Below are 25897 nucleotides of genomic sequence, written 5' to 3' on the forward strand. Positions count from 1 at the left end.
TCAGAACAGCAGAAGCCATCCCCATCATATCCGTCGAGTGGATGCTCCCAGGCCGGGCAAGGGCTTTCTTCCGGCTGTCTTGGAGCCCTTTTTGCCCGTGCTGATGGGGCTTTGTGTCCAGTCCGCCATTATGCCGGACAGCCAGCATGCTGCTCACTGGCCTTTGTGTGCAGGAACTGATAGCGTCAGGGAGCAGATCCAGAAGCGAAGCTTTGCCGACCATCCTCGCGCTGGTGGGGGCGGTAGTGGGGGAAGGCAGGATCTGGCATGCGGCCACCCTTTGCCGCTGCTGCCATACATTGTCCCATGTGTGCCTCCGAGCCATGCATGTGGGACAATGTGGGGTGGCAGCGGGGAGGAGAGGGCGTGTTCCACAGTCACCTTCCCCCGCTGCTGCCCCCCCAGCATGAGAATGGCGGCATAGCTTCACTTCCAGATCTGCGGCCAGGCGATGCAGGCATCACCACAACCACCTCCTGCTTCCCTGTGTGGTTGGCCGGTCAACAGGCCCAGAGCAGGAGGAGGAGCAACAGCCATAGCCCCCGTCAGAACCACCGTGTAGACAGGGCCCGCACCAGGTGAGGGCTCCTTTCTGGCTGTCCCAGGGCTGTCTCTGCCCACGCCGATGGGGCTGCACTGTGGAAGGGAGATGGTGGCTCTGATTCCCCCCTGCCGATCCCCCCCAGCCCCCTGCCTGGTGCCTTTTCTATGCAATCCTACATGATGCAGTGTGGATGAGATGCTCGGCCGGCAGGGGGGCGGCTTTCCTCTGCGGAGGTGTCCCAGCTCTCCCCCCCACAGACCCCCTCGCCTTCCCCCAGCTGGGACCTGATGACCCCCACCCTCTTGCCCCCTCCCCAGTTGACCCCCTGAGCAGCCCAGCCCAACCAAGACAGAGGGAAAGCAAGGCAGAGAACTGGTTGTTAAAATGATTGTAAACCCCCCACTGGTCTCCTGCCCAAACTGCTCCTTTTATAGGTTCCCTGACCCCGCCCAGCTCTTGCAGCTGTTCCTGGACTGCGCATGTGCGGGGAGGGGGAGGAGCCTGGCAATTTATTTATTTATTATTTATTTATTTATTAATTTAATTTATATACCGCCCTTCTCTCAAGAGACTCAAGGCGGTGAACAGGGCAATACATAAAAATTAGATATGGCGTGCATGCCCACAAGAACAGCTCTCCATGCCGCCTGTGGCATGTGTGCCATAGGTTCGCCACCCCTGGTCTACAGTATTGTCTGGGATGCTATGCTTCCTCTCCATGACCGGTTTCCTTTGTTACCTTCTGGGAGGAAGCTTCACAGTATCTGAAGCAAAACAACTAGATTCTGTAATAATATTCTCTGTGTGTGTGTATACATACACACCACACACACACACACACACATGCACATGTATGTATATATGTATGTGTGTATATGTATGTGTGTATATGTATGTGTGCATATGTGTATGTATATATATGTGTGTGTGTGTGTGTGTATGTTTGTATGTATGTATGTATATTGGGAAGCACATTCTTATAGTCTCTGTGAGGCCAGTAGTTTGGCTAATGAGCGTGTAACAGGTCTATTCCGCTTCTGTTACACGCTCATTAGCCAAACTACTGGCCTCACAGAGACTATAAGAACATGCTTCCCAATCCTAGTTTATACTCTGATGATGTCAGCAGGCGCTGACGAAAGCTCAGTTTTTTTCTGGTTTTAAATATGTACATAACAGAGACTCATATTTTTAGGACTATTATATACATATACATACATGCATGCATGCATACACACATGCACACACACATGCATACACATGTGTGTTTATACATTTGTGTGTTTGTGTGTGTGTGTGTGTATTTTTTAATTCATTAAAGTAAACTTTTGTCTTGGCATTCATGATGGATAATGAGCTTGCAGTGATGATGTTATTTAGTTTGGGTAATGAAGTATCTGCAAGAAAACAACCAAGCTCGGAGAGCACCAAGGACCCCTTATTAATGAACTTCTCTTCTTCAAAAACTATGTTCTTGGGTACTTTGTAAGGGCCTAAGCCTCACCACATAGCAATTCCTACGTCTGCTGCGTATTCCATGAAGCAAATGCAGATTTGTTAGCTATTGCTGCTTTTGTGGGGATTTTTGATCAGGATATGCAAGATAATATTTGAACAGAAGCTATTTTGTTTCTCATTTTAAGTTGACATGCTTAGATGAATAGGATCACACAATGGAGGCACATTGTCTTCATCTGTTCCTGTTCAAAATTATCTCAAATTATATAAAAATATGAAAATAATTAGATTTTGTGGGGATACCCTCAACCAAGATCTTGTGCTGTCTATGAAATGTTTATTTAGACATATACTGCAGAGTGAATATGAAACATTAATCTTCCTATGGCTAGTTGCCATGGAAACATGGTATACAGTGCAATTCATTCCAGTTTGGTGATTTCTGCAGTAGCTTTTCGATGATTTTCTTTCTTAAGCAATATTCACATAGCTTAATCTTTGCAAAATAATCTCTAATGGCTTACATATTTTACCTATGTGCTAATTTATCCCTTATTAATTTAATGTGAGTTTTAAAGTATTTCATAATTCTTACATTTTGTGCTTATTCTGTAGAATTGAAATGTATTTTACTAGGCCAAAGTTCATCTGTGTCCCAAATAAATAAGATATTCTCATTCCTTACTATGAAAAGAATTATTTGTTGCTGCAGAATGGTAGCTCACATTAATTTTTAGAATTCCAGGGAAAAAGACTTCCTCTTTCCCTATTTCTGTAAGGAAGTATATCAGACATGAAGCTGGGAAACAGGGATGTTTCTTCTGCTTTTTTTCTGGAAACAAATATAAGGGGGGGGGAATTAAATATATCCAGTCAATTTTCAAACCGTTTATTGATTTTGTTTAATTTTGTTATTGCAATGTGCACTGTGCATTCAGTGCAAACTGCAATGTGTGTTATTTATTCACACCATTAGAATGTTTGGAATCTTGTAAAAATATTAAATATGATTTTAGTCATCTACCATTTACATTAATTGAATTTCCTTTTAGTTATTTTAAAACTTTATTTTGGTGTTCCTTTATGTTTCCAAATTTTTGAGTCAAAAGTAGATCTGCTGTCTTCTGTATAAACAGTCAAAAGCAGATAAGCTTCGCCCCCCCATACACCAAAATTAGGTATTGAATCTTTTGTCCTTTGGTGTATATGACTGAAATGCATCTTAGTTTTTCAGTAGGCAGTGGTACTGCATTGCATGTCCTCCTCTGTATCAGAACGATTGTGGCCTAATAGTCTAGAAAAAAGCCTTCCTATTACAAGTTGCCTAGGGTTTATCTTTTATTCAAAATAAAAGAGCATTTTAAAGTTCGAGTTCATTGAAAAGGACAAAATGTAAAGAATAACAAATAAAAATCAGAACCATTCAACTCCCATTTGTCCTATTTTGTTCCAACAAGAAGGCACTGTTACACATAACTGCAAAGAATTTGAGATTGATAAAACATGGTCAGGGACTGCCTGTATATTTTGAATGGATTGATTGATTGATTGTGCCACCAAATCAGTGTTGACTCTGACCATAATAGATAAACTTTCTTTATGACTCTGTACCTAATAATTGTTCTTAAGGTCTTCCAATTATTCACATATCACAGCTGCAACGGAGTAATCCGTCTGCTGATCGACTTCTTTTCTTCCTCCTTTCCCATCATTATAGAGTTTTCTAGAGTCCTAGAAATTTGTATAATTTCATAATTTGTCTCCATTGCCATGTTTTGGTTGGCTACTCCTTACAGTTAGCAATCTTGGCTTTTGACTTTTCTATCCTTATTTTTCTTTTTTCATTGTATTTTTACTAATGTTTCATCAGTGGAGTACGCCAAACATATTGGTATTTGTTTATTGCACAGGTGTCAAACTCACTATGCCATGTGACATGTTGCGATGTATCGCGGCTCTTTTTGCATTGCCGGCAATGGGGTTGGCGCGGCTTCGGTATGATGAAACCGGCCCACAGGCTGGCAGTTTGACACCCCTGGTTTATTGTGTGGGAATGGTGCTATTTTCATTCCAAAATTTATACTTGGAGAATAGAGAAGAAATGTTTTATTAGTAAATGTTAATGTTAAAAGTAAAGGTGTGAAGTCAAGGTCAGCATTAAGCTGAGGTGTGCGAGAAATTGCTTTTGATATTAATCTATGTAGGTGTGTTTTGTTGTTGTTATAGTTTGAAAAACAAAGACCGCAGGTAGTTTCATTAGCTCACTAGTTTATAAGGATGAGAATTCATGAACAAATGAATATTTGGACTGGCCAATTTAATGGACAAGTTCTGTCTTCTTTAAACCAGTTTGATCAGTGAAGTTGCAGAGTGTGTATTTATTTCCAAAGGACTTTTCTGAGGGAAGCAATTGCTAAAATCAGGGAGATGGTATTACAGATGCTCAGCAGTTACCTCAAAAGGGTATAATCCAGAAGAGCTACATTATACAGCAAGTATGGAGTATATACAAGAACAAACATTTTGGACAACGCCTTAAATGTCAAGCTAAACAATCAGTTGTCAAAAGTATGTGATGGCTGAGTTGCACTGCAAGCCAAGCTTTTGTCCAGTTAATAAAACACTTATTTGTGAAAATACCGTATTTTTCGGACCATAAGACGCACTTTTTCCTCCCAAAAGTGAGGGGGAAAACGAGGGTGCATCTTATGGTCCGAAGGTGATCCGTATGGCTAGCCCCAACCTCCGCAAGTGGAAAGCAAGGGAGATTGCCAGGAGCACAAATCGGCATGTGCTGAGAAACGCCGATCTCGCACTCCTGCAATCTCCCTCGCTTGGTTTCAGCTTCCCTTGCTACAAGAGAAAGCAGGCTGAAACGGAGTGAGGGAGATTGCCAGGAACGCGATCTCGCACTGCTGCAATCTCCCTCGCTCTGTTTCAGCCTGCTTTCTCTTGTAGCAAGGGAAACTGAAACCGCGCGAGATCGCGTTCCTGGCAGTCTCCCTCACTCCGTTTCAGCTTGCTTTCTGCAAGAGAAAGCCGGGCTGCAGGGCCGCCTCCGTGGGTACTGCTCTAACACAGAGAGGGAAGGACAAAGAGGGAGAGAAGGAAGGAAGGAAGGAAGGAAGGAAGGAAGGAAGGAAGGAAGGAAGGAAGGGACAATGGGAGAGGGAGGGAGAGAGAAATAGAGAGAGAGACAGAAAGATAGGGAGGGAGAGAAAGAGGGAGAGAGAAGGAGAAAGGGAGAGAAATAGAGGGAGAGAGAAAGAGGGAGAGAAAGAAAGGGAGAGAGAGGGAGAAATAGAGGGAAAGAGAAAAATAGAGAGGGAGAGAAAGAGGGAGAGAGAGAAGGAGAAAGAAAGGGAGGGAAATAGAGGGAGAGAAAGGGAGAAATAGAGGGAAAGAGAAAAATAGAGAAAGAAGGAGAGGGAGAGAAAGGAAGAGAGAAAGAAAGAGGGAGGGGGAGAGAAAGAGAAGGAGAGAGAAATTAAATTAGTAACATGATTGTTAAGTGAATCTGGTTTCCCCACTAACTGCTTGTCAGAAGGTTGCAAAAGGCGATCACATGACCCTGGAACAATGTGACCATCATAAATATGAATCGATTGCCAAGCATCCGAATGTAAATCACACGACCCTGGGGATGCTGCAATGGTCATAAGTGTGAAAAATGGTCATAAGATTGCTGGCGGATAACACCCAGGGGGAAGGCCTTCTCAGTCGGTGCGCCTGCCCCCTGGAGCTTAGGACTGCCCCCGAACTCAGTTCATTTCGCCGGGACCTGAAGACCTGGCTCTTCGAGCTCTCTGGCCCAGGCTGAGAATTTTAATTTAATTTTAATTGGAGTTTTTATTTTTTCAGGGATTGATGTAATTTTTTAAAATTGCTTTTAACTTTTGTATTCCTTGTTTTAATTACCCTGTAAACCGCCCTGAGTTCTTCGGGAAAGGGCGGTATATAAATCGAATAAAATAAAAATAAAATAAATAAGTCGCTTTTTTCAGTGCCATCGTAACTTTGAACAGTCACTAAGTAAATCGTTGTAAGTCGAGGACTACCTGTACTTTATCATTTTTTTTCCTTTTTTGGGGGGGTGTCAAGTTTTTGACACCTTGCTGGGTGACTGGTGGTACTCGGACATTGCCTTGTCCTAAAAGTGGTACAATGGATGAAAAGGTTGAAAAGCCTTGTTTTAGTATACTGATACTATTTGGTTCAGAATATTTTTTTCTTGTTTTCCTGCTGTAAAAACTGGGTGCGTCTTATGGTCAGGTGTGTCTTATGGTCCGAAAAATACGGTACTTGAATATAAATACTCAAAGAGCACTTCAGCTTCTTTTTTTATACTATCAAATAGTTTTATATTTAGTGGTGGCATTTATATTAATTATTAGCATATTGGTCAAAATATCTTTAAACAACATTAAAAAAATATAGGAAGTAAAAAATGAAATAAAATAGTACATATGGGAAATAGGAAGTGTCTGAGATGTGTCTATAATATATTCATTTATCATAGTCTTATGCATGTTTCTTAGCAACAAGCAGTAAAAATATGAATTAAGGACTAAAAGATAATTCAAAAAATGAACTGTGTGTTAATATGTCCATAACTAGCAGGTTAAAAGTAGAGGTATGAAATTAAAAAATCTTTCCAAAAAAGAAACCAAAATTTTCTTGTTATTTTGCATCCTATTATCTATGAGATGGAGAGGTTGATTTTTATATACTCTGGCTTCCATAATCCAGGAGTTTGGTAGCACCTTTTAAGACTAGCTTTGTTATTTGAGAGGTGGGGGTTCATTCTTTCAACTTGTGGGTTGGTTTCCAAGTGTTTTGTTACCAGGCTAGGTTACATTTTCAGTGGAGTTTAGGGGATGTCAGTATTATTCTGTTTATAAGGGCTTCAGGTGGTCAGTAGGTCTTGTGAAGTCACGTCAGCTGAGGGTCCCATCAGGTCAGGGTCAGGTAATGGGTCAGGTGTGTCAAATGAGGGTCTTGTGATGGGTGAGGTGATGGGTCAGGTGTGTCAAATGAGGGTCTTGTGATGGGTCAGGTGTTGGCCACCAGTGATACTAGTGTTATTATTTAAGGCATAAACTTTGGGGAACTATAGATGTAGCTGGATAAGACCATGCTATATGAGTTAAAGAGTTTTCACGTTTCTTATAGCACCAGCACAAAAATAAATCTAAAGTGCAGTCTTTTAAAAATAAACATGAATATTTTCTGATGAATTATTTTCATATTTAAATCATAAGGAGAATATTTAGATGAGCCGAGGTAGCACAGCGGTTAGAATGCAGTACTGCAGCTACTTCTACTGATAGCTGGCTCCCAGCAGTTTGGCAGTTCGATTCTCACTGGCTCAAGGTTGACTCACCCTTCCATCCTTCTGAGGTCAGTAAAATGAGTCCCAGATTGTTGGGGGCAATATGCTGACTCTGTAAACCGCTTACAGCAGACATGTCAAACACAAGGCCCGGGGGCCGGATCCGGCCTGCAAAGTGGTTTCATGTGGCTCGCGAAGCCATCCTGGAAACAGTGAGGGAACGGCCCCCACTGCCTTGGCCCCGGCCCAGAGACCCTCCTTCTGCCAGAGACCCTCAGATCTGTCCCACTCCTGCCCAGGCCCCCATAGGCACCCTTGATGCGAACGATGTAGAGCTGGCCATGCCCACCAAGTAGGCCATATGCACTCTAGCCACGCCCACCCAGTAGGCCACGCCCACCCAGGCCATACCCACCCGGCCCCCTGAGGGCAACCACAATGCTGATGCGGCCCTCAATGAAATTGAGTTTGACACCCCTGGCTTAGAGAGGGCTGTAAAGCACTGTGAAGCAGTATATAAATCTGCTATTGTATTGCTATTTTATAACTTTAACCCTTTGACTCATTGATCTCCAAAACCAGATCTTCCAATTCTACATTCTAAAATTTAGTTATATAACTAATTCTAACTTTAATTTTTTTAAAAAAATTTCTTATAAAACTGGATTTGTTTCAATTCAATGCTCTGCTAAAACATTCAGGCCAAACTGTTTAGTACCTGTTGAGTTATCACACAGCTAAGTGAATGTTATAGTTAAATCATTTTAAATAGCAATCTCTCAAAGTCTTTACAAAAACCAATTAGCTTGTTTAAAGTATTCATCCCTTATTTTACTAAAACATTTCAACCCAGTACATATTTTCCACTATTTTCAAATATGGCTTGTTCATATTGGTTTAGCATGTGAGTTGGGATTAAAACATAATTGCCTTCATATTAAAAACTGGAGATGAAAATTCTTTTCTAATGTTTCTGGACTGCAAAACCTACTAAGATAAGTATTATTTACTTAAACTCTTAAAAGGAATTCTCATATAAAGTCTTGTCCTAGAAAAAAACTTACATGTTAAAATAAAAGCCCAGTTATACAACTGAAATTTGGTAGGCTAAATCATCATTAAAAAAGTCTCTCTCAGTTTAGCCAAAGATATTTGAGGGACTTTGCCACTGAAAAAAATCCTCATTAATTTATCTATCCATATAGAATATTTAATAGGGATTAACACAGGAATCCTTCTTAAAATATATATTAATCTTGCCCTAGAGATTTAGTGGATGTTTTAACAATCCCTTTATGTCTACTGAAATTGCCTGTATATATTTAGATATATTTAACATATTGTGATTTACTTCAAGAATAACATAAACCTGAATCTATCCATGCAGTATTAGCAATCATAATCCCTTTTAGTAGTCTAGAGATACAGTGGATCCCAAAGGCAACCATTTAGACTTATTCTAGTTAGTGGAATAGTAAGAATATAAATCATATTATGAAACGTCAATAAGCTGTAGTAATGACATTACATTCAAGGATAGTCATGTCATCAGCATACAAGACACAGGAAGACAAACCCATCAGGACAAGATTCAGCAGTCCATCTGCATTTAAAAGACAAAGGCCACTCTTGAAGACAGCAAAGTCTACATTTTGGACAAAGAGAACCACTGGTTTGAAAGATGGGTCAAACATGCCATCAATGTCAAAATTGAACAGCCCTCTCTCAATAGAGAGGGAGGGATACAGCATCATCTATCTCCAGTCCAAGAAGGCTCCACACCTATTTGCACCACTCAGGTGACTTTGAGGACACAGATAAACCTCCAAGTGGCCTCAGCAACTCTCTAAAAGAATGTAAATGACCAGCTGTTTGCAAGGCATATAAATCCTTCCATTCCCCACCATCAAGACAGACCTGAAGAAGCTTCTTGGATGAGAAGTGAAACATCTTCAAAGAAAAAACAAGGAAGTCCAGTTGCCTCCTGAAAAAGCACCTTTGGGACAACCATGACCTGGATGACTGAATCTCCATAGATATATAAGAACAATTTACATTCAGTATTAAATACCACCACATTCTTAAAATTTTGGTATTCTAAAAGATGAAGCTAATGGTTAAAAAAACAAATTGAAAATTGAAGGAGATAATAGCATTCTTGACAAGTACCATATAACTTTTAGGTTGAAAGACATATAGTTTTGTGATAACCAAATTGAAATCCAGCTTAAAAAGATGGTAGAAACCTATATTTTGTGGAAATTCTCAGTCATCCAGGTCATGGTTGTCCAAAAGTTGGTTTTCAAACGTCATCTGGACTTCCTTGGTTTTTTCCTTGAAAACGCTTCACTTCTCATCCATGAAGCTTCAGTTCTCATCCAAAAAGGTTCAGTATTGAAGAAGCTTCTTGGATGAGAAGCAAAACATTTTCAAGGAAAAAACCAAGAAAGTTCATTTGCTTTTTGAAAAGTGCCTTTGGGAAACCAATATCTTCTTAAAATGCAATTCACGAATTCAATATGAACCATATCAAAAACCTTTTCATCATCTAAAACAACAGTGTACTCATCAATGGCTCTGTATCAGTTTGGAGAGCACTACCAAGTTGAGTGTTACAGGGCTGCATCCTGGGCCCTCTGATGTTCCTCCTTTTTATTAATTGATTAATTTAACTTCCTGGATGATTTTATGCTTTGCTTTAGAGAAGGGGTGTCAAACTCGCAATGTCACATGACATTTCGTGAAATATCACAACTTTTTTTGCCATTGCTGGCAATTTGGTGGGCGCGGTTTCACTGTGATGCATCCAGCCTGCAGGCCGGCAGTTTGACACCGCTGCTTTAGAGTATTTTGGTGACACAATCACACTTGAAAAGATTCACTATTGACTTAAACCTTCATTAAAACAAAACATTCTGCAGTCCCTGAACTTTAGAAATTTATTTATAACCATGCCACTTCAAAAAACTAGGTGATTTACAACATCCCTTATACAGTTTAAACAATTGAAGACATAATAGTGTTAGGCTGCATTAACAGAAGGATAGAATCAAGATCGCGTGAAGTACTAATACTACTTTACAATGCCTTGGTAAGGCCACACCTGGAATACTGCATCCAGTTTTGGTCACCACGATGTAAAAAAGATGTCGAGACTCTAGAAAGAATACAGAGAAGAGCAACAAAGATGATTGGGGGACTGAAGGCTAAAACATATAGGAAATGGTTGCTGGAATTGGGTATGTGTAGTTTAACGAAGAGAAGGGTGAGGGGTGACATGATAGCAGTGTTCCAATATCTCAGGGGCTGCCACAAAGAAGAGGGAGTCAAGCTATTCTCCAAAGCACCTGAAAGCAGGACAAGAAGCAATGGATGGAAAATAATAATAATAATAATAATAATAATAATAATAATAATAATAATAATAATAATAATATAAAGTTGGAAGGGACCTTGGAGGTCATCTAGTCCAACCCCCTGCTCAGGCAGGAAACCCTATACCATTTCAGGCAAATGGCTGTCCAGTCTTGAATTGTCTTCACAAAGACAGGCGCGAGACCGTAGGCAAGGTTCAAAAAGTTTATTCGGTTCAGCTCCCGGCAGCTGACTGTCAAACACTCCGGGTTTATATAGAGAACTGTCAAACGATTTAACCAATCGGGTAACTGTATTTCCCCGCCGTCCGGAGGACGGCCAATCAACGCTCGGTACTTTGACAGCTCGGCGGCTGTCGGGGAATTCCTCTCAGCTGAGCGCTTAGCTCAGTTCGGAGGACCGAGTTGTAGACTGCGGATTTGACAGTTCCGGGAACTGTCAAATCTGGCGCGTGCGCGATGGCCCCCGGCCGCTCTTTTGACAGCTGTCAACGGGAATGGCGGCCGGCCGGGCGGTGCGCATGCGTCGTAGCTTCGGGCGGCCATTTGACAGCTGTCAACTGTCAAATGTCTGCCGGCCCGGCTTTTTCTCGCTGCTCGGAAACTTCTGGTTTCCGAATATGATTCACCCCCTTTCCCCCCCCCTAGAACAGGTATGTTATGCCTATTAACATTTGAACGTTTTAACACAGTATGGTTAACAGATTTTTTGACAGATGGAGGGTTTCCCTTCCATTCAAAGTCTGCGAGGTATGCGGGAGGTCTTCTGGCTCGGCTGGACCGTCGGGGACAAAGGGTGCTTCCTTCGGGTTGCGTGGCCGGAGGAGTTGCTTCTGGGTGGGGCTCGGTCGGTGGCTGTGGGTCCTGGGGGAGGAAGAGTCCATCAGGTCCGGGGGTGTCGTTTGGTGAAGGCTCGCCTAGAGTTGGTTGCAGAGGGGGATTGGGGAGTGACCTCGGTCGGAGCTGATCTGTGTGTCTGCGTTGTGTGAGTCCTGCCCCAGTGTCCACTGTGTATGATAATGGTCCAGTTTGGTCCAGGATAATCCCCTGAACCCACTTATCCCTTCCCCCATAATCTCGGGACCAGACACTTTGTCCTTTGGCGAATGCTTTTGGCTGGGTGTTTGGTGTCATTTCGGCTGCCGGTCTGTCGGGGTGGAGTCTGTCGAGCCTTGTTACCAGGCGGCGGCCCCATCGTAGTTCGGCTGGGCTTTTGCCGGTGGAGGTGCAGGGGGTAGAATGGTGGGCTAAGAGAAATTGTGCCAAGCGACGGTGCCAGTTCCCCGTGATGATTCTTTTGAGGGCGTCCTTGGTGGTCCTCACCATAACCTCCGCAAGGCCGTTGGACGATGGGTGGAAGGGAGCCGATGTCGAGTGCCTAATACAATTGCTCCTCGTGAAGATCTGAAAGTCATGAGAAGCGAATTGAGGGCCGTTGTCTGATATAATTACGTCGGGGAGACCGTGTGTGGCGAAGATTCCCCTGAGGGCTTGGATGGTTGCGGCAGAGGTTGTGCTGTGAACCGGGAGAACCTCCAGCCACTTGGAATAACTGTCTACGACTATGAGGAAAACCTGCCCTTGGAAAGGTCCGGCATAATCAATGTGGATGCGGGACCAGGGGTTTTTTGTGAGTTCCCATTTGTGAATTGGGGCTCTGGGTTGGAGTGGGCGAGATTCTTGGCACAAATAGCAGCCTGCGATGTATTTTTCTATGTCTTGGTCTATTCCTGGCCACCAGACGTAGCTGCGGGCCAGGGCTTTTGTTTTTACGATGCCAGGGTGGCCCTCATGTAAAGTGTGCAATACTTTTGGTCTGTGTTTAAGTGGTACGATTACCCTGCACCCCCATAGCAAACATCCCAAGTGTGACGTTAACTCATTTTGCCTAGAGAAATACGGTTGAAATTCTGTGCCCGGAGAGGAGGTTTGCCAGCCGGTGTGTACCCATGCTAACACTCTGCTGAGTGTTTTGTCTTGGGAAGTTGCAGCAGCGATATCATTCGCTGTCAGTGGGCATTCTTGGAGTTCTTGAATAGCTAGGATGTTACCTGCTGGGGCTGGGTCTGGTTCTGTGTGGGGTAGTGGCAACCTGCTGAGGCCGTCAGCGTGACACATTTGGTGTCCTGGCTTGTATATTAGCTGGTAGGAATATGCTGCGAGGAATGTTGTCCAGCGCAACATCCTGGGCGACAAGATTTGGGGGGTTTGACGGTCCCAGGTGAATAGTCCTAACAGAGGCTTGTGATCGGTGTAGATCACAAAGGGGCGGCCATAAAGGTAATCGTGAAATTTTTTTATTCCTGCCACAATTGCCAGGGCTTCCTTATCTATCTGGGCATAATTTCTTTCCGTTTTGGAAAGAGTTCTGGAATAATATGCCACTGGGGCTTGGGTGCCGTTGCTGTCTAAATGGCTTAAAACTGCTCCAATCCCGTATGGGGATGCGTCGCAGGCTAGGCAGAGGGGTTTGTTTTCTTGGTAGTGGGAAATAGTGGCATTGCTGGAAAGCATTTGTTTGAGTGTTCTAAAACTGTTTTCATGGGCTGTTGTCCACTGCCAGGCTGCCCCTTTGTCAAGCAGCCTGTGGAGGGGTTCTGCGATCGTTGCTTTCCCTGGCAGGAAGGCATGGTAAAAATTTAAAAGTCCAAGGAAGGCTTGGAGCTCAGTTTTATTCTTTGGGGTAGGGGCGGCTTTGATAGCAAGGACTTTTGAGTTCGTGGGGTGGATTCCCTGTGAGTCAATTTTGTAACCTAAGAAATCTGCAGATGGGACGCCTATAGAACATTTTTCCCGTTTAAGTTTTAGCCCCGCCTTTCTAAATCTTAATAATACTTCTTGTAGCCTGTCTGCTAAGTTGTTTTCTGATTCCCCTGCGATGAGTATGTCATCGAAATAGGGGCATACACCTGGGATTCCTTTTAATGTTTTCTCCATGACTTCCTGGAAGATGCCAGGAGCCACTGAGATGCCGAATTGGAGGCGGTTCACCTTGAAAGCGCCTCGGTGTGTGACAATGGTTTGTGCCTCAGCTGTCTCCTGGGTGACAGGTAGTTGGAGGAAGGCATGCGCTAGGTCGAGTTTGGCGAATATTGAGCCGGATCCAATTTCTGACAGCACGTCCCTGACAGCTGGCACTGGGTATGCATGGGGATTTAATGCGCGGTTTAGAGTCCCCTTATAGTCTGCGCATATTCTCACGTCACCATTTGGTTTAACTGGTGTGACTATGGGAGTTTCCCAGGTTCCCCCGTCTGTTGGTTCCAGGACCCCAAGGCTGACTAAACGGTCTAGTTCGGCCTCGATTTTATGTTTCAGCGCAAAGGGGACCCTTCTTGCTTTGATGCGGATGGGACCTACCTCAGGTTTTAATTTGAGGTCTATAGGGGCGCCTGTGTATTTGCCAAGCATCCCGTCGAAAACGTCCGCGAACGCCTGGCAAACCTGTTCTAATGTTTGGGATTGTATACGGTTGGTGCCCTCTAGGTGGATGCCCAGAGCCTCAAACCAGTCTAACCCAAGGAGGGTGGACCTGGGTGCCTCAGTGATCTGGATCGTTAAATGTCCCAGGAATTTTTTGTATTCTACTTTTACTTGTGCCTGCCCCTTTAACTGAATAGCGGCTCCCTGGAAATCTGCGAGGAGTATTTTAGAGGGCTGCAGGGGGATACGGCGTTTATTTTTAAACCCAATTTTTCTGAGAGTGTCCCAAGACATTATTGAAACTGAGGAGCCGGAGTCGACCTCCATTTCGCAGGGCACCCCTTGAATTTTAACCCAAATTTTAATTTTGGGTTGTAACTGATGGATGGGCGACATTTTTGTTTTGGCTCGTATGGACAAGACTGAGGGCCGGGGAATTCCTTTGGCTGGGGAAGGGACCTGAGTCCTACCTGCCGGAATTTCCTCAAGCTCGTGGAGGGTTTCCCGGTTCAGACTGCGGCATGCTGAGCGAATGTGCCCGGTCTTCCCGCATCCGTGGCATTTGGCGTTTCTGAAACGGCATGTGGCTCTGGCGTGGGCCCCGCCGCAGCTGGCACACTTTGGTTTCGGCCCTGTGGCGGTGGGTCTTGAAACCGGACCGGCTGGTCTGGATGGCCTGCGGTTCTTCCCGTGATCGGCGCTCATTTTGCTGAAACGGGACATGATGTCATCGACGCCGGTGAAGGTCTCAGGTTGCTCGTCGTCCGGCTCCCTGGCGTGGTGGACTGAACCGGCCGGGCTGCTTCTGTACACCGGAGAGCCCTCACGGTGGCTGTCTTCGTAGGCCATGATCTCTAACGTGAGTTGAGCGAGATCCATCGTGGGCCTGGCCACCAGCTTCCGCTGGAGCCGCTCGTTAGAGAGACCGGCGATAACCTGGTCTCTGATACGGTCTTCCAGGTCGGGAAACTGGCACCTACGGGCGGTGTGACGTACCCCCGCGATGAAGGCCGTGGTGGTCTCGCCCGGTTGCTGGCGGCGGCGGGCGAAATGGAGGCGCCAGTATAGCTCGGACCGACGGGGCATGAAATGCTTGCTGAGGTGGTCAGTCAGCACGGCGTACGGGACGGTCGCGATGGGGTCAGGGCTGCAAAGCCCTACGGTGATGTCATAGACGGCGGGCCCGCTGAGGCAGAGGAGGGCGGCAGCTTTGTGGCGGTCCTCAGTTATCTTATTGACAACGAGGTAGCCTTCAATTTGCCCCCAGTGCGACTCCCATCCTTCAGGATGGCGGACGTCGAATTCTCTGACGTGACCTAAGTTTGCCATGGTCTGGGTCCACAGTACTGTTCAAGCTGCTGAAAAGGGTTCCTTTGCCCTCCAAGTGGCTTCAGCAGTGACTTGTCAGCGGGAGGGATCGGAACTCCTTCGCGGGGTGACTCGGCTCAGTTGGCAGCTCTATAGTACCGGGATCCCATCCTCATCGCCAGGTGAATTGTCTTCACAAAGACAGGCGCGAGACCGTAGGCAAGGTTCAAAAAGTTTATTCGGTTCAGCTCCCGGCAGCTGACTGTCAAACACTCCGGGTTTATATAGAGAACTGTCAAACGATTTAACCAATCGGGTAACTGTATTTCCCCGCTGTCCGGAGGACGGCCAATCAACGCTCGGTACTTTGACAGCTCGGCGGCTGTCGGGGAATTCCTCTCAGCTGAGCGCTTAGCTCAGTTCGGAGGACCGAGTTGTAGACTGCGGATTTGACAGTTCCGGGAACTGTCAAATCTGGCGCGTGCGCGATGGCCCCCGGCCGCTCTTTTGACAGCTGTCAACGGGAATGGCGGCCGGCCGGGCGGTGCGCATGCGTCGTAGCTTCGGGCGGCCATTTGACAGCTGTCAACTGTCAAATGTCTGCCGGCCCGGCTTTTTCTCGCTGCTCGGAAACTTCTGGTTTCCGAATATGATTCAAGTCTCTTCTTAAAAACTTCCAGTGTTGGAGCATTCACCACCTCTGGAGGCAGGTTGTTCCACTGGTTAATTGTTCTAACTGTCAGGAAGTTTCTCCTTAGTTCTAGGTTGCTTCTCTCCTTGACTAGTTTCCATCCGTTACTTCTTGTCCTGCTTTCAGGTGCTTTGGAGAATAGCTTGACTCCCTCTTCCTTGTGGTAGCCCCTGAGATATTGGAACACTGCTATCATGTCACCCCTCACCCTTCTCTTCATTAAACTACACATACCCAATTCCAGCAACCATTCCCTATATATTTTAGCCTTCAGCCCCCTAATCATCTTGGTTGCTCTTCTCTGTACCCTTTCTAGAGTCTCGACATCTTTTTTACATCGTGGTGACCAAAACTGGATGCAGTATTCCAGGTGTGGCCTTACCAAAGCATTGTAAAGTGGTATTAGTACTTCACTTGATCTTGATTCTATCCCTCTGTTAATGCAGCCTAGCACTGTGTTGGCTTTTTTGGCAGCTGCAGCACACTGCTGGCTCATATTTAAGTGATTGTCTACTAAGACTCCGAGATCCCTCTCACAGTTACTACTATTGAGCAAGGTACCACCTATACTATACCTATGCATTTGATTTTTCCTGCCTAAATGTAGAACCTTACTTTTTTCACCATTGAATTTCATTTTGTTAGATAGTCAAGGAGAGAAGCAACCTAGAACTAAGGAGAAACTTCCTGACAGTTAGAACAATTAACCAGTGGAACAACCTGCCTCCAGAAGTGGTGAATGCTCCCACACTGGAAGTTTTTAAGAAGAGACTGGCCAGCCACTTGTCTGAAATGGTATAGGGTTTCCTGCCTGAGCAGGGGATTGGACTAGATGACCTCCAAGGTCCCTTCCAACTTATTATTATTATTAATAGAAAGAACAACAGCCCACACAAAATCAACCACAATAGTCCCACCTCCCCACCTTGAAATGGTTTTGTAACTTTTACCACTTTTACTAAGAAAATATGTGAAAAACTTTTAAATTGGAGGTTATGTTGGTTAATAACAAGAATGTTACTGTTTACAAATAACTGGCAAAGTATAAGTAAGATTGAATGTGGAGCTCACTTCCCTTTGTGCATTTTAATATACTTAATATCCCATAAATATGTATGTAGTAGAGAAATCTTTGAAAATTCAGTCCGTTCTACCTTTAATTTTTCTGTCATTTCATAATCATAGACCTATGAGGGCAGAAGCAACACTTTTCTTCTTCCTTTTAGAAAAGGCTGAATTCATTTTGCTTTGCACAGCAGTTTGAAAGTTCACACAGCAAGAAATATTTAATAACTGTCTATTGCCAATAGGGGATATTGCTTACATGAGTATTCTTAGAACTTTTTGAAAACTGCTATTCTACAACACTGTCTGCAGTTGGGAATAACAATTCCCACTGCTTACTAGAAACCATTACCTGTGAAAAAATTACCCTAGTTAACTTATATTGTTGCTGAATAACAGATATGAAAGTGTTAGATAGAAAATATGGGTAGTTGTTTTGATGTTCTGGAAAAAGCAAGAAACCATTCTTCTGTAAAATTGACTAGTAAAAATATTGTGTATAGGTTACTTTTTAAAAGCATGACTGTATAGTGTTTCATAATAATATCTGTGAGTACATATAAAAATAAAATACAAGCCTATGGAATCACATCCTGAATAAAATGCAGCTATAGACACTGATCTATAGACACTGATCTCCTTAGTTTACCCTTTCTTAACCAAAGCAGTATTTTATTACTGCTGAGAAATAGAATGATATGAAAAATAACTTAAATACATTTTGAATGTTTTAAAAATGTAATCTAAAAAACCCCCATGAATAGAATCTGACAGCATCGCTTTCTCTAGGCTCAAGAAAACTGTTACAAAGAAAAGTGGTTTAAGCTTAGAAAAGGCCTAGGTCATGAGTCTTTCCTCCTGACAGTTGTTGGAAAGACATCTGATTGCTTTACCATTGTATGCATTGCACACCCATTTGCTTTTCAAGCAACCATTTGAAAACAAGTAAGTGCAGTTTCACTAGGTGCGGATATCCTAACAGATAATTCTTTGGGGTAGGCCAGTGTTTCTTAATCTTAGCTACTTCAAGATGTGTCGACTTCAGCTCCTAGAACTTGCCAATCACAAAGGAATTATACAAGTTGGTCCACACATCTTAAAGTCGCTAAGGTTGAGAAATACTGAGGTAGGTTAAGTTTGATAGTGCTAGCCAAGGATCCACATTAGTATTGAACTTTGAAAATGTTAGGCATCCTTATAACAATTTGTGTGTAAAACTATTGATGGCAATCATGATGCCTGTTGTAAAATTGTAGGTGCTGGCCCTCATTAACCCACATCCACTCTATACATGAAGATGCATTTTGTTAGCAACAGGATATGCTGGCATCTACAAGACATCTTCTCAGTCTTGTCCTGGCAATAGTCAGCAATATGCTTTGCCTACTACAGTTAGCATTAAAAAGGAGAATTGGATAATACCTAAACAGGGCTATGGACTCCTCATTTCTAATTCAAACTTGGTTTATTTTAGCAGTTATTTCAGGATGGTTTTCTATCTCCCTTCAGAGTTCCAGGGATTGAAATCTGTAAGTGAAATTAATCTGAGTCAAGAGTCAGTACTGAAAATAAAACACAACAGCTTTGCAGTACATATACATAGTATGTATATCTGTGGAGATTCTCAATCATCCAGGTCATGATTGTCCCAAAGGTGCTTTTCCAAAAGGCAACTGGACTTTTGGTGGCTAGTGGTGGTGGTGTGTGTCCTTGAAAACATTTAACTTCTAGTCCAAGAAACTGCTTCTACAATTCTAACTGGATGGTGGGGAGTAAGCTTCTTGGATGAGAAGAAAAACATTATCAAGGGGAAAAACCCCCCAAAAAAGTCCAATTGTCTTTTGGAAAAGCATCTTTGGTACAGCTTTTCAACTTATTTCAAGTATCAAAATATCACTGTTAGTTTATTTTCTGGTAGCCATGTTGCTAGGTATATGAATGAAACCAGCAAGAAAACTCAGCTGAACAAATACCTCACATTTTTATTTCAAAGAATATAGTCTCCTTGTTGACAGTATTGATTGACTGTCTGCTTTTATTGTTGTATCTTATTTACATTGTTCATTCAGAAATGGAATTTGGTTTTGATCCTGAGGTTTAAAATGTTTTCAGTCATGGATGAAAATAAAATTGCAAAAAGAAACATTTAAGTAATGGAATAATAAAATGTAGACCAAAAGGTTATGTTTTCACTTAGTCAAATATAGTTAGTTTGGTTTATAATATACCTTTTTAAAATGCTGGTGCTCATCAGGCATTTGCTTTCATTCTGTGGAAATATTGTTAGAGAAGAGATAGCAATCAGTGTCAAATTCAGAAGTGAAACATTTTCTTTTTAGTGTTTGTGATGCTCTGAATGAGAGCATCTTATTTATTTTATTATATTATTTATGGGACATTGTATTTTATCTTCCTTTGTATAAAGGGAAAGCTATTTAGAGAACCATCCGCAAATTAAAATTTATTTTCTTCAGTAGATGATACAAACTGGCTACTATTTTGTATATATGAATAAAACACACTTGTTCATAATCTCCAGCAATGTACTTCTGCCTCTCTTGACTGATTATTTCTTAGGCTGTATCTCCTCTCTTTCCCCAAGGTCATTCATACATTCCATTACAAGTCAAAATTTAATAAATTTTAGAATATGATATCTCAGGAAATTGCTTTAATTGCTAATTAAAGCATAGAGAAATCATTTATGCCTTTTACCTTTCTGAACAGAGAACCTGTGACCCACTGAACCATCATTTCAGAGATATTTCCTTGCCTGAACAGAGCAACAGAATGACCAAGGCCAATAAGCAGTGGGAGCAGGAGCAACTTCCAACTTCTGACTGCCTGCTGGCTTGACTGCAAAAGACTGTCCTTCAGCAGCTAATGGGGGGGGACCAATCTACCCAGCTCCCCGAGGGCTAGGGTGGGACCAGTTTACCTGATCTCCACTAGTCAGAGGAGGGGCTAGTTTACTCAGCCTCTGGATGGCTAGGGTGAGACATGTGTATCGAATCTCCTGGTGGTGGCGCAGCAGCACTGAAGCAATCACAAATTTGCCAAATTTGAATCCCACGGGAGTCATGGTTGCTGGATTTGGGGTGCATTCAGTAAGCCCATTTGGAGTGCCTTGGTTCAGAAATTGTTGCCCTATGATTTACTGTTTTGTCCAGTTAAACCTTACAGACACAACATTTTAGTTTGTGTGTGTGTGTGTGTGTGTGTATACAGATACACACACATAATACAAATCTGGAATCTAGAAAAATATTGGAAACATCTAGAAGGGGCATATAAGAAAAATTGGTATGATAACGTATTGGTCTAGTCTAGTGTGATAATGGAAAAATTAACATATAAATTGAAAGATGAAGAAAATTAAAGAAAAATACTTTTTTCGGTATGATTTTATAAAACACTCTGATAACGAAAAGTAATAATTAACCACCTATTTCTCACATTATGAGAAACTATGAAAGATATAAATATTGTAAATTGAAAATACGTGTGTGTATTATTATTGACTATATTCTTGCTTTGATGTTAAAATGTATTGATTTGAATTTGTAGAAGTTTTGTTTGTACAGTTATAAAATATCTCTTTCACATGGTTTTATGCTAATATAAAATTGCTTGGCATCTACTTAGCATCAACAGTAGGCATTTTCACAGATGGTAAATCAGTTTTTAGCAGTAAGTAAGATATTCAGGGTTTAAGATGATATTCCTAACTATTAGGGTCAGTTTGTGGTTAAAAAAAGATATTGCCAATATCTCCCTGAAAAGTGATAGCTTTAAACAATATAAATTTGTTTTAAATAACAGCAGTTGAATGGAAGATAGGATGTATAAAAATAAACATGCTTAGTTAAAGTTTACACTTATGTATTCGTTTCTCATAATAAAAGCTCCACCAGCTTCACTGAAAGAAATTTGTTCTTTCAAATGGTTTCAAATGAAACCAAGCCAAAATGAACTTGTAAGTTCACAAATAGCTAATTCAATCCTGTGCCCAATGCAGGAGTCCTCATACCATCTCAGACAAATGGTTGTCTAATTTTTTTGTTGAAAACCTCCTGGGAATCAAGCTGTTCCACTGCTTAACAGTTCTCACTGTAAAGAAATTCATCCTTATTTCCAGGTTGGACCTCCTTCTGATAAGCTTCCAGTCATTGCTTCTCCTTCTACCCTTAGTTGCTATGGAGAATAAACTGATGCTCTCTTCTCTGTGGTAGCCCTTTCCAATATTGGAAGACTGCTATCATGTCTTTCCTCAGTTGCTCGTCTCTACACTCTTTCTGGGGCCTCAGCATCATTTTGTATTACTGGACACAGTATTTCAAATGTAGCCTCAGTAACGCAGTATAGAGCACTGCTATCATATACCTTATGCTATAGAGCACTGCTATCACCTAATTATGATATTATCCTTGGGTTGATGCAGCCCATAAATTATGATAGTTGCCATTGAAGGTATTTTGCTTTTGATAATGATAACTTTATTGTCACTTTGAATGTACACCAATCAGCATACATCAAAATGAAATTTCGTTGCGTACAGCTCTCAAAGTGTCACCACCTCCGATATATACTCCTTGTTCGTGGCCCGCTCAAATTTCACATGATCCTGCCCGTAACGAGTTTTTACCTGTACATCAAAAGAGAATGAATCTGTTTTGTAAAGCTGAATATTTTAATGAGTACACTTACAAAGAGGATCCCGAGAAATCCTAACTCTTATTAAATTATTTAGATTTTTGTGAGAAAGTGCCCAGAATATCCTTTTCTTTCTAATGAAATTAATGGAATTTGAAAAAGCTGGAGTGGATGTGCTTTATTTTAATAGAGCAAAAGCATCCATACATTTGTATTTGTCTCTTACTGCTGTATTGAGAACAAAGCTGACATAATTTAACCAATAATTAAGCAGATGTTGAAAGTATAGATTACTATAGTACAATTTCTATTTTCTGATTTGTAGCTATGAAGCACATTCTTCTGTTAATAAACATTAGAGCACATCAGTTTTAAAAGCTGCATATATTGTGCAATTGCATATGCTGAATATAAAGTTCTGTTGCTCCATCTGTTCTTATTAAGAGGACAGTTATGATAGCAGTCTATATTATCTAGCAGTCTGAAACCTTTTAAGTGTTTTTATATTTAAACAGTTAAGGGGGATCACTCATTAGGGGAAAGAAATAATATACTCTAAGAAAATCTAGATGTGAGCAACTCTATTTTGACCTAAATAATGGTTTTTGTTAATGACTATAAATTTATTTATTTATTTATTAGTTACATTTATATACCGCCCTATTCCCTGAGGACTCAGGGCGGTTTACAGGGAGTTAAAAATCCACCATATAAAAGTTAAAAAACCAAATTAAAAATATTAAATTAACCCTGTATACATTAAAACCCCAATTAAAAATTTCTCCTCAGCCTGGGCCTGAGAGCTCAAAGAGCCAGGTCTTCAGGCCCCGGCGGAATGATCGGAGGTCGGGGGCAGTCCTCAGCTCCACCGGCAGCTGGTTCCAGAGGGCAGGCGCTCCCACTGAGAAGGCCCTATCCCTGGGTGTCACCCGCCGGCAATCTCTCACCGGCGGCACCCTAAGCAGACCCTCCCTGTGGGAGCGCACTGGGCGAAGGGCGTTTGATGCCGGCAGCAGGTGTTCCCTCAAATAGCCCGGACCCAGGCCATGTAGCATTTTGTTTTATAAAGTATATTTCTATAGCTTGATTCTAATATTCATTGTAGCAACAAATGTTAGAAGGAATGTAATTTTCTACCCAGTGTTATATTCTTTGTTAGCAGTTTTCTAGGATCACTGTTTAAAGCAATAATTTAGTGCAATTAATAATATCACTTCCACAGGAGTAGTTGATCTTATAAATCATTAACATTGGAGGATGTGGAAACCAGGATACAAGAAGATTCAGTATAGTAGCCCTCTTCTGCTTTGAATATCTGCAAAATAATGTAGTGGCAAGATTGGTTTTACAAGAATTAGAGAACCGTATTTTCTTATCATTTTGGAGTTAAGATGGTCCTCAAGTATGTTATTAGAAGGAAAGGATACATGAAGAAATGCATGTTTCTTGATCTTTGATCACAGGATGAAAAAAGTGCTGGATATGTGCATGAAGGACTAAGAAATGTTGTTGGTTGGTTGAGTGGTATAAACAAATTACGATTTTATAGTTTAAAAAATGAGGCAGCAGTAAAATGATTGTAAAAAATGGAAAAGTTTAATGTTGCATAAGGTCTCATTGATATCAAAATAACTATCATAAAATTATTCCCCTCTGCTAAATTAATAAAAAAATACAATTAACAATGAACATTGCAAATTTTAAGAACAGGAACAAGTTTCATGATCTGAGACATTTGCCACAATACATACAAGTATCACAAAACTGACCCATGCTTTTAGAACAAGAGAAACTGAGTCTGTAGTCCTGAGGTTTGTTCTATTCTAAAATGTGCTATTTTCAAACAATATGTTATTTCTACTAATGCTTTAATAGGGCCCTCCAGAAAGCTGAGATATGTACAGTATTTGCACACAAGTACTTGTAAAATAAATTTTTTTAAAGAGAGATTCTACAAGATTGCAAATTGGTCCCATGGCAGATCTTGCTGAAGATCAGAGAGTCAAGAGGGTGAACTTTCATAATAATTCTGTTTGGTGTTAAATTGGAAAAGAATTGTCCTGTAAATTTATTATATGGACAATTATGGGATATGTTCCAATCTGGACTCCATTACAGTTTAAGATGAAGATGCAGTACAGCTTTAATTTGGCAACAGTCCAATATCTCAATAAAAATAGAGCTGGAAAGGATCTTGGAGGTCTTCTAGTCCAACCCCCTACTCAAGCAGGAGACCCTATACCCTTTCAGATAGGTGGCTATCCAATCTTTTCTTAAAAACCTCCAGTGATGAAGCACCCACAACTTCTGAAGGCAAATTGTTCCACTAGTTAATTGTCCTCACTGTTAAGGAAGTTTCTCCTTAGTTCTAAGTTTCTCCTTAGTTTCTCCTTAGGTGGCTTCTCTCCTTGATTAGTTTCCATCCATTGTTTCTTGTCTTGCCTTCTGGTGCTTTGGAAAATAGGCTGACACACACACACACACCCTTTGTGGTAGCCCATCATATATTGGAATGTTGCTATCATGTCACTCCTAGCTCTTCTTTTCTCTAGACTAGCCAAACCCAAATCCTGCAACAATGTTTTTGTCTCCAGGCCTTTAATCATCTTAGTTGCTCTTCTTTGCACTCAACATCTTTTTTGTAATGTGGCCAAAACTGGATGCAGTATTCCAAGTGAGGTCTTTCTAAGGATTTATAGTAAGACCACACCTACTTTCACCTTCTAATTTGGTATTAGGAAACTTTTTTAAAGCCAAAGGCTATGCCCTTCAGCAGAAGTCTTGGTGTGGTAACATTATCATAAAGGGGCAGATTTTTAGTCATTAGAGATAGGGCAATTGTGGAAATACCCATCCCTCTGCCATTTTCTGCTATTTTAGGACTAATCAGGATCAAATGTTAAAAACATTTTAACTACACAGATTAACATTTTAACTGACTTAGTTAACTAGTTGAACTAACAATTTTTTTACATTTAAAAACTATAGGCATCTTTTTGGTTTTCAGTAAAGATTTAATGACTTTTAGGATCATTTCACATGTGCGGAACATAGTGTCACTGTGTGTATGTGGTGACCAAATGGTTTCATCTCATAGGCAGTCTTCGACTTATGACCTGTCAGCAACCGTTCAAAGTTACAATTAATCCAAAAAAGGGGACTTGTGACCTGAATTCTCAGTTCGACATTCAAGCCCCCTCTGTGGTTACATGACCAAGCTTCAGGTGTTTGGCAACATGGCTGCATTTGCAGCTATTCACAGCATCCCACAATCATGTGATTGTATTATACTATGATTTTGTTGAAAATCAGCACTTTAAGGTTTGGACAAAACCATGCCCATAGCAAATCATTGGTTTGTTTTACGACTGCGGATACACTTAACAATCACAGTGATTTGCCAAAAATGTCATAAAATTGGATTGATCATGTGATCAACCATTTTACAATCATTATGACATACAACCGTAATGGGCAGGCACCATTAAGGTTATAGGTTGAATCTACCTGTAATTTAATAGAAGACTTATATGCACATGAGTGTTTATATTGAAAATGTTTATGAGTATCTTTATCATTAATGAGAATGGTTTTCTTACGTCTTATTTTTCTTTAAACTGATTGCCCAGAAATAATAAAATATTGCTTTCATTAAACACATTGAATTTGGATCCTATTAAAAAGGAACCACTTCTATTTAATCTTTGAACCCTTTTCTTGAGTACAATATATTGCCTTTCTTATTTAATCCCATCATTTAAAATTAGCTTGTCATTGAAAACTGGAGAGCACTTCAGACTATTTTAGAGAGTAAGTATCTACAGATCTTGATGATATTATTGCTATTAAAATGTTTTTTGACAGTTTCATTTCTCAAAATAACAGTTCAATATTATTAGGTCTATACTATATTATTCTACAAGACCATAATCTTTTTTATAGTTGTTCCACATTTGTTAAATATTTATTTAGTTTTCTTTACATGAATTTACATGAATTTTTAAAAGTGAAATTAATACTCATGTATCTGACTAAATTGGAGAGCAATG

General features: G+C 41.4%; 1 protein-coding gene across 5 annotated transcripts in view; it reads left to right on the top strand.

The window, feature by feature from the left end:
- EFCAB11 (EF-hand calcium binding domain 11) overlaps window positions 1-25897 on the top strand; it is a 54183-nt gene that overhangs the window by 19962 nt on the left and 8324 nt on the right. The window contains exon 6 of one of the 5 annotated variants that reach the window (XM_083350221.1): window positions 19923-21051. The exons of 3 other annotated variants lie outside the window; for them this stretch is intronic. In XM_083350221.1, coding sequence (XP_083206347.1) covers window positions 19923-19941 — 19 coding nt within the window. In that variant the 3' untranslated portion in view covers window positions 19942-21051. Of the gene's footprint in view, window positions 1-7263; window positions 7385-19922; window positions 21052-25897 lie in introns of those variants that run through there. One more of the 5 variants, XM_083350222.1, reaches the window with a different exon arrangement.

Source organism: Vipera ursinii (genome assembly GCF_947247035.1).
Source record: "Vipera ursinii genome assembly, chromosome: 1".
NCBI classification, from domain to species: Eukaryota; Metazoa; Chordata; class Lepidosauria; order Squamata; family Viperidae; genus Vipera; species Vipera ursinii.